The sequence below is a fragment of the Tigriopus californicus genome, chromosome 2 (genome assembly GCF_007210705.1).
Source record: "Tigriopus californicus strain San Diego chromosome 2, Tcal_SD_v2.1, whole genome shotgun sequence".
Taxonomy (NCBI): Eukaryota; Metazoa; Arthropoda; class Copepoda; order Harpacticoida; family Harpacticidae; genus Tigriopus; species Tigriopus californicus.
In genome coordinates, this window is record NC_081441.1 from 7,602,621 (window position 1) to 7,615,327 (window position 12,707).

At 43.4% G+C, this 12,707-nt stretch overlaps 2 protein-coding genes across 2 annotated transcripts; one reads left to right on the forward strand and one right to left on the reverse strand.

Moving 5' to 3' along the window:
* Positions 1 to 22: 22 nt before the first annotated feature.
* Positions 23 to 1,184, reverse strand: LOC131892283 (DNA replication complex GINS protein PSF2-like). Its single transcript, XM_059242090.1, has 2 exons — positions 788 to 1,184; positions 23 to 279 (listed from the first exon to the last, which is right to left on the reverse strand). The coding sequence occupies exons 1-2, from the start codon at positions 1,171 to 1,173 to the stop codon at positions 75 to 77; spliced, it is 591 nt and encodes a 196-aa protein (XP_059098073.1). The 5' UTR covers positions 1,174 to 1,184; the 3' UTR covers positions 23 to 74.
* Positions 1,185 to 8,770: 7,586 nt separating this feature from the next.
* LOC131876929 (chromatin-remodeling complex ATPase chain Iswi-like) lies at positions 8,771 to 12,396 on the forward strand. The gene is made up of 2 exons (XM_059222472.1): positions 8,771 to 10,539; positions 10,601 to 12,396. The coding sequence occupies exons 1-2, from the start codon at positions 8,929 to 8,931 to the stop codon at positions 12,128 to 12,130; spliced, it is 3,141 nt and encodes a 1,046-aa protein (XP_059078455.1). The 5' UTR covers positions 8,771 to 8,928; the 3' UTR covers positions 12,131 to 12,396.
* Positions 12,397 to 12,707: the final 311 nt, after the last annotated feature.

Consider the following 12,707-nt stretch of genomic DNA (forward strand, 5'->3'; position numbering starts at 1 on the left):
TTAAAGAATGGTCATGAGAGCGAACGTTTTCCGTACAAATTTATAAGATACAAGAAAGTATTGAGAAGCCTCGATCACATGGAACTGAACGAGGTGGAGTGATTGAACAACGAGCTCTGGGAGGCCACACGTCGAGCTTGGGAATTGGCCATTTCCAGTCGAAAGATCGCGTCCATGGCTTGAGGTAGAAGCGGACGCACGGCGTTTAGTTCGATCAACTGCAGGTGGTCGAGTTTGGCGTGTTGAAGTCCGGATTGAATGAAAGCGTGCACGGATCGTCTGCAAAGGCAATGGAACTGATCTCTAAATCTGATGCGCTAAAAGTTCCTCCATCCATGGTGGGAACACAAATGACTCGACATTCTCAAAAACGCAATCCATTTGAAGGCCTTTTGATTGCCCTCGACCCTAGCGGGATTATGATCTAACTACTTATCTATGTATATGAAGTGAGCGCTCAAGTAACTTTGTCAAGCTAGAAACAGTCATGTCATATTTTGCTTTGAACCCAAGACAATGCGGTCAAACACCGCCCACCCGACTCACTTTCATGGTCCACCTGACCTTCATCCAGCGACTCTAACCGGGGCATTGTCAGTTTCGAAACTTAGGACCCCAAACAGACCCAAATCTTATCCTGAACGAAATTAGTAACTATCTCTTCAACCCTATATATGTATACCAATCTAAGTCAGTTGACTCATGATTAGAGTTTGTACGTACGTATGTCTATATATGATGATGATGATGATGAGTGGAGATTCTCGCATTCAATGTTGTATCTCACCTGAGTTTGGCCTGTCGAATGTCCCAGATATCTTTGAGCAGGGTCTTGATGGCGTCGGCCTGGACCAACTCGGGCGTGGCCACGTCCAACAGCATCTGCGAGACCGTGAACAAATGTGGGTTGGGCAATTCCAAGAAGAATTGCGACTCTTTCTCCTCATCGCGGAGCGTCTCCAAGGGCGCCAGCCGCATCCAATCCGGCTGCAGGATTCGGCACTTGAGGCGTTGTCGAAGATGCACACCGATCCAGAGCGGCACCCGCACGGGCAACCCCGCCCGAAACGGGCCCACCTCACCTTCGAGCAGGTAGAGCACGCCCTCTTTGAAATTGGGCACGATCTCGATGGATTCGTGCTCGCCCAAGAACTCGATCTCAGCCGCTTCCATCCTCCACCCACCTAACACGATATAAATAACCTCTATCTAAATCTTTTAACATTTGGGCTCAAATTAAAAGATGAGCACCGCCAACTAATCGGTGGAGAATAACGTTCATTATGGTCGTTCAATAGCTAACCTTTTGCTTCAGCTGTTGTTCTGAAGATTTGGACTAGGGCTCTCTAGTAGAAGAGTACAACCAAGAAAAGCGAACCTTGACGAGCGCTCAGCCTCCAAGATCCAAGAAGCCAAATTCTATAGGGGATGTCAAGTAAAGGAAATTCAAGGAAAAATGTGGTCCGGCACCCTAATTTTGGGCATTTTGGGGAGAGAGAACTAGGACAAACATCGCAATCAAGTCGCACCATTCACCCATTGAATTTTTAATAATCAAGTGATTTTGAGCGAGTTGTGTTACAAAACCCTTCTAAATTAGCATGTTTGGTATTAATCAGTGAACGCACTATCATATTGGCTCAATACCACAATGCTTATTTCCTAGACAAGCATGTAAAATGGAAAAAAGTCATAATCCAATGCATGCACAGTGCGGTTTGGATGGGCATGTTGTCTTCAAGTTTACTCCATGGAATAACGTCAGTTGTCCATGAACGCGTTTACTTGACTAGCCCTATAAGAATGGAACATAATCGGAACTAGTTTTAGGTGACTATGCGTACTCTAATCCTGCCGACGACTTTTTTCAAAAGAAGAGGCAAGGTCATGTAGATTCTTGTTCCAGTGGTTTTTTTCCTTACTTTTTCGTTTGAATTTGGAGTAATTCAAGAAGACATTTCAGATAGTGACGGAAAGTAAATCACCCAATTTAGAAATGAATTTCGAGTGAGGCCATTTTGGATTGGTCAAGATTGTCCTGATTGGTCAAGTAAATGTAAATACTTAGCACTGACTTTTTGAGAAAATTGCCCAAATCATGGTTTAGGTATATTTGATGTTATTGAATGTGGTAGTTACTTTTATCTTATGTCAACACCAAGCTGAAGTGAGAAGAATCAAGGTCCAGTGAATTTGCCAATTGAAGTTAATGTTTTGTTCATAAAAGCTGTTGTTGTTGATATCCACTACAACTAGAAATATAAAAGTTGTTTCAACATTAACAGGTTATGGGCTACCAGTAATCTGGATAAATTTAAGACATCTCTAAGGGTTTCCTCAACTAAGGACAATATTACGTTTTCTAATGGGTGTCCAGATCAATATTTCTCATTTATAAAACGCAAGGACAGCTTAGCTCACCAGAATCTGAGTGTGACATTGGTGTCCAACGTGTGGGATCTGGATTTAGGTGAAGATCCAGCTACCAAAATGCCCAATGATAGATCTTCATTTCCGTCACTCAAAGGAGATGATTTTCATACTTGGAGAATACACTGCAAGGCCGCTTTAATGAGGAATGGATTGTGGGGACTTATTGATGGCACTGATGTAACACCACCACCCAATGCTGAGCCTGCCATTTTGTCACAATTTCAAACTAGACATGGCCAAGCCATCTGAATTATCTTACTCTTGCTTGACACTGGTGTTCTGTGTCTTGCTGGAGAAGAAAGCGATCTGGCAAAGGCATGGGCTAAGCTTGAAAATCAATATCAACCAAAACGTGGGCTAATTGTCCTTTTCATTAAGCAGAGGAAGCGCCCTTTGCGGACAAACAAACCTAGTATCAAGAGAATATGCTCTAAAATGCCAGACATTATCAAGACATTATTTAATTAATAATTTATTGCCTAAGTACTGTGACACAATGAATAAGCCATCAACTCTTCTGGGAGACATTTCAAATTCTCTTTGTGTAAAATTCCAAACAATTATGAATTGTCAATAATCATCTAACAGGAGGTTGTATAGAGCATGACAATTGAATGAAATTAAAGGAAAAATATGGTCCGGCACTCTGATTTTGGGCATTTTTAGGAGCGAACACTAAGGTCACAGACACTTTAAACAAAGTCATTAATTAATTAAAAACCTCTTTACCTATTCAACTTGCTGAATTTATTGCCAATGTTTGATCAAAACATAGTTTCATGAGGACTTTTTTTCTCAATGATTCTCTGGTTTGTATATCTGATCCCAGGGAATGAAATTCCCTGTAAGTCATGGTGCGTCATAATTTATAAAATATTTGATCGTGCAAACTGTTAGAACTAGCCGCTCTAGGGCACCCTTGAATGTAAGGCTGGTCTGGGATTGCTAACAAAAACGGATCTAAGTCACATCTTAACAATTGGTCATCTAATGCATAGATTTGCCTAAGAGAGCACAGTAGCAAGTTTTACAAAGCTAGTGCCCTGTTTAAGGCAAAAGAAGATTTTAAGCCCCTCACTATCTTTTTATTCAAGTGATTGATTTCATGGCGCGTTTCACCTGAAATGCCTTGTCTCTTGCTATGTTGTATTCCTGGGGTAGGACAAAGGGAATGAAGACATTTAAACACATAAAGGATTTGGTAACATTCATACCTACCCTGAACACTGTAAAATAGGATAAGATTGCAGACTCAGTTTGTTTGGTTTTTTGTAGCCCTTTGCGCCCAAGCGCCATCTTTTGGATATGTAGGGATGTGTCAAACGTAAAAATGGCACCGCCTTTTCAACCAGCAATTGAACTTCTGTCTCAAAGTGAGCTTAAAGTTTTATATTTTTATCATTTCTAGCACTATCCTTTGTTTTTTGTGTAGCAACTCCGCTTATTTTGACGCTATTGCTATTGACTCATGCCATAGCTAAGACCTGGACACATCCTTCCGTAAGTCAAAAGGGGGCGCAGAAGTGCAAAGGGGTAAAAAATAACCCCCGTGAGCATGTCCTATTCCAATGATTTAAGGCGTTCCCAATTTGTTGTTACAAATGCAGTTAATTTAATATTATTCCTTATATTTATATAATTATAAAATTTCAATCTAGTTTTACCAAGAACAGTTTGCTTCAATTAATCTAAATATTTTTTCCAACTTGTAATCAGTGGATGTAATTTTCCAATGACCTCCTTTATGGGAGCTTGTAGAAGAGTATTAATCAACTATCATAACTTACAAACATTTTTTTAAACACCATGGATTCATGAATACCTAATTCTATCTATTTAATTAGCTTAAGATAAGTACTTATAATTATATAGTTTGATCTATTTTTGTAAAAAACAATCTCGTCTAAAAATTCATATGAATGTACTTTTTCCAAATCATAATCAATCAGTTTTATAAATTCTAAATTACCTCCTTAATGGGTTATGAGTCAACCAACTACCATAACTTACAGACACATTTGGAAACTATGAAAATGACAAATGGAAAGCAATGATTTATGATATTAAAACTAACTATTAAACAAATCTTACGTGTTTTCCCATCAATTGCTAAATATCTGCTGAACATAACGTTTCAGGTATTTACTTTTACATTTAAAATGCCTCTACATACAAAATTGAGATAAAACAAGAAATGATTTCATTAAAAGTGGTTATCTGTGTATTTGCAATCTCGGAATTGCTTGTTACAAGTCATGGTGTTCAAAAAAACCTTATCAATATTGTGGATGCCACTCTTAAAGCCAATTTGTGTACCCTCTGTTTGGTGTAACCTTTAGCATACATATCATTCAAAAGAGGAGAAATAGTACGTATGGTTGCCTCAAGAGGGAAGCCAATGTTGCACCCCTTTCCACCATTGGGTCAACCACGCCCAATTGGGGTTCTTATTCGAACAAACCCGTTTTAGAGGATTTTTTCTCTCTGTGCCCTTCTCTGCTTCTATCCACTATGACGTCACCCTCCCCACTTTGTTTGTTCATTTTCTGAGGTGCCCACACCTTGAATTTGAGGTCCTTGCTCAAAACGGAGGGCGCAGACGGCGCGGACCATAGAAAACCATAACTAGAATGCACAAGTTCAACAGAAGCTGTACCGCATGAGCATGTTTTCAGGTCAGCTGACGCTGGTGGAAATGGGACAAAGATATTTCGTGAAATATTGCTTCAGGCAAGTTGAAAAATTATCATGAAACGTTTGTTATTCCTCTTTAATCTTAATTTCCTTTGAATCTTACAAATTAACAGGTAGAAAGAGTGGTAGAATAATGAAAAACATGATTTTTGGGCATAATACACATAACATGTCAAAAACAGATTTGGACATTAGTAGAGCAAATCACGTACTCCATTGATTGCCCTTATTTAGCAACACATCTCAAAAATCTTGAAAATGTAACAAAATGTATGCAAAATTGCAATGCAATGATGAGGCATTCGGAATTTTGTTTCAATCTCCCGACAATGTGCTTGAATGTGGGTGGCATGGTTGCGCCTTTATGTAAACAAGGTAATTCCGACACCTCTGGAGGTCAGCCTGAACCCAGGCTTGTTCTTGCATTTCAGTTAAGTGTTTCCACCACATGGATGAAAACTTTAACTTGAGCCCCATTTTGACCCCTTCAAAATTTCGTTCTTAAAAATGTGGTCAGACAACTTACTCAAACCTGTTTTATGAAGCGTGCTAGACGAGAGCAATTGCTTGACAAGGAGTCTTATTAGGGGCCTCTGAATTTGGACGAGCCGTCAACGATTCAAATTTGCACCATAGTTGTCCTAAGTAGCTTGACTGCAAATGAAACATTTTTTCCACCAGCGACAGCTGAGACGAAAACATGCGATTGCAGCGCCCTTGATTGATCTATATATGAAGTTATCTATGGCGCGGACAGATAGAATGAATATTAGGGTTTGTAGAGACATGTGCAAGGGCTGAATACTCTCCTAGGTCACCCATTCATGGTAAACGTTATTCTCCACCGATTTAAACTTAACCTAACCTAATCAAACCTAACTTAACATTACCTAACCTAACACGATATCAATAACTCTTAAAGTCTGTATCTAAACGTTTTAACAATTTGCCACAAATTTAAAAATGAGCGCCACTAGGGACCCTGGATGCAGAGACCCGCGAGGTTGAGTATACGTCATCAAATTTGAGCAATCTGATTGGCTGCCAAATGTCAACGAACATGGGCTTTGTTTGGAAACCTTCCCAACAGGGAGTCAGTCATTTCCAAAAAGACCTAACATGTTTGTACTGCATAAGAAGGCAAAGCTTTGAATGATTTATGACAAATTTGATTCACCTTGGATTGAACCAACATATTCTACAGTATTAAAGTGTCTTTTGCCATTAGAATTGAATCAGTATGGTATTTCTCAATAAAATATAGTTGCCACGCTGATTTTTTGCATGCTGATAGGATCAATTTGGACTAAAGCATTTAAAAATAGAAAGTACAAGCATATTCAATGAATTAGATTGTAAAGTATAAAGGACCTGTTTCTTGAGAGACTTGCATAGAGTTTGCATGTCATAATGTTGATTTGAATAATGGAATGAAATATGTCTGCAATCTAATCTTATAAAATAATGGGTTCAGAAAGCATTTTGAAAATAACGAAACTATTTTTAATAATCTAAAATACCATATCCATGAATCAGCTTGTCTTTGAGTAAAATTTTGCAGTGTCCTTGAAAAAAATATTCAATGGTGCTTGTCTTGACAGTACTCTTTCTTATCTAGCGCATCAATTCGAAATCTGTTTGGAAACTTTTTAGTTCATCTGATCGCTTACTTTTTCGAAGTGGAGCCACTTGTCAAACCTCGCGCGTCTCTGACCAGGGTCTCTAAGCGCCACCAACTAATCGGTGGAGTATAACGTTTATCCCGTTTATCCCCATTCTTTGCCTGATCCGCACTTCCAATCACACTTCCACAGTAGGAACACGAAGTCTTCCAAGAAGAAAAAGCAAGTTAAAAAGACAACGACATCATGAAAGGAAACAAGTGGGAACATTTCAACCTCGAGTAAGTCTACTTTTTCCAAACTCGGTTTGCGGGCTGGTTTAACCTCCACCTCCTGCCTGTCTACTTGTAAGTTGTGTGTATGCATGCGCATGTTTAGGTTTGAATATGACCTCGTTCTAGTTACTATGCATCGAAACCACACGTCACCAAGGACATGGTGGTCGACGTAGCAGAAGATTTGCAGGATGGGGCCCTCCATGACATGAAAGAGGTTCGAAAGCGTCTGGAACAGGCTGAGAAACGTCTAGAGCGGGCTCAGGATCGCCTCTATCAGTCGCAAGAACGGTTGTTCAAAGTCCTGGATAAGCGTTCAAGCCAGACCAAACCGAACTAGTGTGATGGAATTGAGGATTAATGGCTCAAGGTTACTTCAATTTACAACGAATTCTCCCTTAAAAAAACATCCAAAGAGCTCTTCATGAATTTCAACTTTTCTTTCAGATTATTGTACCACTATTACAGGCATCAATATATTTGGAACGTGTAAAAAATGAATATGCAATTCTGTTTTTATTCGTCATTGGGTACACGGGAGGCTTAGAGACTACCCTTAAAACATGCGAATTTAAGTAGCGCAAACGCTTGAGAAATAGCTCCAACTTTTGCACAGTAATGGAAGTTGCTTCGGGGGTATGCATGGACACCACTCCATGGGAGAGAAAAGGACCCTTCAAAATTGCAGCTCTAGTGTCTTTTGATGTTCTCATTCTACAATACTCTTATCTAGTTTGAAACTAATTCCATGTAATCTAGTTTCCTTGAACGACACTCGCAAGAATGATTTTCATTTTGAATCTTCTCTTTGCGAACAAAGCATTAATAATTATAGATGCCAAAAACTAAAGCTTCGAGGGATTATTATTCAAAACACACAGTAATAACCAGGGCAATAATTTTAGCAAATACAGAGAGCACGTGGCAAGGTGAGGGCATGTTACGGTTCAAAGCTCTTATTTCGAATTAGTTGGCGTCTCTTGTTTGGCGGGAAAACATGGCGGAAAACTCGATTGGCGGGAGATTCAAATTTGGTAATCTCGCACCAATAATAATAAAATGTGATGGTAGTGAAAATTTGGTGACTTGGTTAGGGTAAACGTTATTCTCCACCGATTAGTTGGTACTTTCTTAAACTAAACCTAACCTAATCAAACCTAATCTAACATAACATAACCTAACACGATATTAATAACCCTTAAAGTCTTTCTCTAAACCCTTTAACATTTAGCCACAAATTTAAAAATGAGCACCGCCAACTAATCGGTGGAGAATAACGTTTATCCTTGGTTAGTGAAGCCAGCATTTTTACACAGCCCCCCATCCGTTAAAAAAAGCATAAATTGTCCACAACTTTCCAGAGGGCGTCACTTTTTCCCGCATTGGCTAGGGCTGCGTGTTTTATCCTAGCCCTAAAGGTCAACAAATATTCAAAGATGACCCGGTATGCCCTGAATTCGTTGATCTTTCAAACTTGAACGGCATCCCTGGACCCCGGAGAGTGGGATTCGTACGCGACCAGGGTGACAACTGTCAAGCTCATCTCCTGAAAACTCTTTCACATATTTTAACAGTAAATGGCATTTCAAATTCCCTCTGGGCGTCAATCCTACCGAGTAATTCAACTTCATGCTTAGAAGTGTGTCATTTTTTGCTCTAAGCCAAGCCAAATAACAATAAGAGGTTCAACCTGGGATCTTAGGATTTGGACCTGCACAGTGATTTAGTCACGCTTTTGAGATAATTGTGTTGCCTTGTTTGGCGCTTGAGAATTGAGCTAGAAGACAACGGGAAAAGAAAGGGTCCTCACGACCGATTCAAAGTGCCGCCCGCATAGCTTCTTCGCCGTGGAAGCCTGACCTCTGTTGCGATCCTCGAATCTCGAAGTCTCGAGTGCGACCACCATGTCGTCGTCCTCGTCGTCGTCATCCTCGGGCACCTCCTCGGCTGGCCCCACCCCGGCCACCGCCGGAGCGGCGGCTGCGGGCGGAGCCGCCAGTGGCTCTGCGGGTGGTTCATCGGCCAAACTGCCCACTGATAAGCGATTCGATTATTTACTCAAACAGACCGAGTTGTTTTCGCATTTTATGGGCTCGTCCAAAAAAGCCAAGTCGCCCTTGAAGGTCAAGGCCGCACCGGCCAGTGCGGGGGGCGTGAAAGAGGGCGGGGGCAAGGAAGGCGATCATCGTCATCGGATGACGGAACAAGAGGAGGACGAGGAGTTGCTGACCGATCTGAACCAATCCAAAAAGAACACGGTCCATTTCGACGAGTCGCCGCATTACATCAAGCACGGCAAGCTTCGCGACTATCAAATCCGCGGTCTCAACTGGATGATCTCGCTCTACGAAAATGGCATTAACGGCATCTTGGCCGACGAGATGGGCTTGGGCAAGACGCTCCAGACCATTTCGCTCTTGGGCTACATGAAACACTTCCGGAATGTGAGCGGGCCGCACATGGTGCTCGTGCCCAAGAGCACTTTGGCCAATTGGATGAACGAGTTCAAGAAGTGGTGCCCCACCCTCCGGGCCGTCTGTCTGATCGGCGACCAGGAGACCCGAAACGCCTTCATCCGCGACACGATGATGCCCGGCGGGTGGGACGTGGTGGTCACCTCCTATGAGATGCTCATTCGCGAAAAGTCCGTGTTCAAGAAATTCAACTGGAAGTACATGGTCATCGATGAGGCCCATCGCATCAAGAACGAGGAGTCCAAGTTGTCGCTGATCGTGCGCGAGATCAAGACCAGCAATCGATTGCTCTTGACCGGCACGCCCCTCCAAAACAACTTGCACGAGCTTTGGGCCCTCCTCAATTTCCTCCTGCCCGACGTGTTCAGCTCGTCGTCGGATTTCGACGAGTGGTTCAATACGAACAACTGCTTGGGCGATGACACGCTCATCAAGCGCTTGCACGGCGTCTTGAAGCCCTTCTTGTTGCGTCGCCTCAAGTCGGATGTGGAGAAGTCGCTGTTGCCCAAGAAGGAGATGAATATCTACGTGGGTCTCACCAAGATGCAACGCGATTGGTACACCAAGATCCTCATGAAGGACATCGACATCGTCAACGGCGCCGGGAAAGTGGAAAAGATGCGTCTGCAGAACATTCTCATGCAGTTGCGCAAATGCGTCAATCATCCTTACCTTTTCGACGGAGCCGAACCGGGCCCTCCTTACACCACGGACGTGCACATCGTCGAGAACTCCGGGAAGCTCTTGGTGATGGACAAGCTGCTCCCGCGTTTGCAGGAACAAAAATCTCGCGTCCTGATCTTCACCCAAATGACCCGGATTCTGGACATCCTAGAGGATTACTGTTGGTTCCGCAATTACAAGTATTGCCGTATCGACGGTCAGACTGCTCACGAGGACCGAAATCGCCAAATCGAAGAGTTTAACGCAGAGAATTCCGAGAAGTTCATCTTCATGTTGTCCACACGAGCTGGAGGGTTGGGTATCAATTTGTACACGGCCGATATCGTGGTTCTGTTTGACTCTGATTGGAATCCTCAGGTAAGCTAATCATGATTTCTCTTATTGACTCGCTTTCTGAGAACCTAATTCTTGATTCTAGATGGACTTGCAAGCCATGGATCGAGCGCATCGTATCGGTCAAAAGAAGCAAGTGAAAGTGTTCCGATTGGTCACGGAAAACACCGTCGACGAAAAGATCGTGGAAAGGGCCGCTGTCAAGTTGAAGTTGGATCGCATGATCATCCAGCAAGGCCGATTGGCCGAGCAAAAGGCCAACCTGGGCAAAGAGGAGATGCTCAACATCATCCGACACGGAGCCAAGCACGTGTTCTCCTCCAAGGACTCCGAGATTAGTGACACCGACATTGACACCATCCTTCAAATGGGCGAGAAGAAGACGCAAGAAGAGAACAAGAAGCTGGCCGAATTGGGCGAGTCCTCATTGCGATCGTTTACGTTGGACACCAAGCCCGAGAACTCGGTGTACAATTTCGAGGGCGAGGATTTCCGCGAGAAGCAACGCGACGACATTGGCATCAATTGGATTGCCCCTCCCAAACGCGAGAGGAAGGCCAATTACGCCGTGGACGCCTATTTCCGAGAGGCCTTGAGAGTGGGGGCGGCTGAGCCCAAGGCTCACAAGGCCCCTCGGCCTCCCAAGCAGCCCATCGTTCAAGACTTTCAGTTTTTCCCACCCAGACTTTTTGAGCTTCTGGACCAGGAGATCTACCATTATCGTAAGGTGGTGGGCTACAAGGTACCTCTGAACCCGGATCTGGGATCAGATGCCAAGAAGAGCCAGAAGGAGGAGCAGAGGAAGATCGACGATGCCGAGGAATTGACCGAGGAAGAGCAGGAGGAGAAAGAGGAGCTTCTTAATGAGGGCTTTACCAATTGGAGCAAACGAGATTTCAATCAGTTCATTCGACTCCACGAAAAGTACGGCCGAGAGGACATCGGTTCCATTTCCAAGGAGGTCGAAGGCAAAAGCCCCGAGGAAGTGGTCAGCTACAGTAAAGTATTTTGGGAGCGATGCTCCGAACTCCAAGACATTGACCGCATCATGGCTCAAATCGAGAAAGGTGAAGCCAAGATCCAACGACGGTCCCTCATCCGAAAAGCATTAGACGCCAAGATCGCCCGCTACAGAGCACCATTCCATCAACTCCGCATTGCCTACGGAACCAATAAAGGCAAGAACTACACCGAGGAAGAGGACCGATTCCTGGTGTGCATGCTTCATAAACTCGGCTTCGACAAAGAGAACGTGTACGAAGAGCTCCGAGCCGCCGTTCGAAACGCACCTCAATTCCGATTTGACTGGTTCATCAAATCCCGAACCGCCATGGAACTTCAGCGGAGATGCAACACACTCATCACACTCATTGAGCGAGAGAATCACGAAATCGAAGAGCGTGAAAAGGCGGAGAAGAAGCGAAATAAGAAGTCCGGAGGAGGAGGAGGGGCAACCGGTGGGGTATCTTCCGCATCTGCGGCCAACAATGACAAGGGATCATCGTCCAACGCTGACGGAGGCAAGCAGACGCCTAGCAAGAACCAGAAACGCAAGAACGACGAGACCAATGCCGACACGCCCTCATCGAGTTCCAAAAAGAAGACCAAAAAATGAATCTTTTTTTTTCGTCAAGCTTTTGTTCGTATTCAATCTGTACAGGAAACGCTCCCCAGAATTGGCCTCCAATTATTGTTCTCGGTAAGGGGGAAGAGAGCTCGACCTGAGAACTCGTCATGCCTCTCTCAAAACCAAACAAAAAAAACGCTACAAAAAATGCCCCCCCCTCGTATTTTTCAAACTCGTACTTATTGTGGTATTCCAAAAGCGAGTGTATGTTTGTGTATAGTAATTTAGTGCGACAATAAATACAAATGAAACGCTCAAAATGGCATTCAAAAGCTACTCTCGGACATTCATACGTTGGTGTTCTCAATTCCTTTTCAAGTGAAACAATCGCGGGAAACGTCGGTCGTTGTTCTACGATCGTCACTGGTTCGTACTCCTCGATGGCTTTTATTCGTCGTCGCAATCACTATCATTATCATCTACCTCTTCTTCCTACAGGGCAGTGCAGTAGTAGCCGTCGTCGTCGTCATCGTCGTTGTTGGTGTTGTTGTTGCTGTTATGGCCTTCCCTTAACATAGGTTCGTCAATCTCTTTGGCCCGACCTAGAGAGGACACTGATCTCACC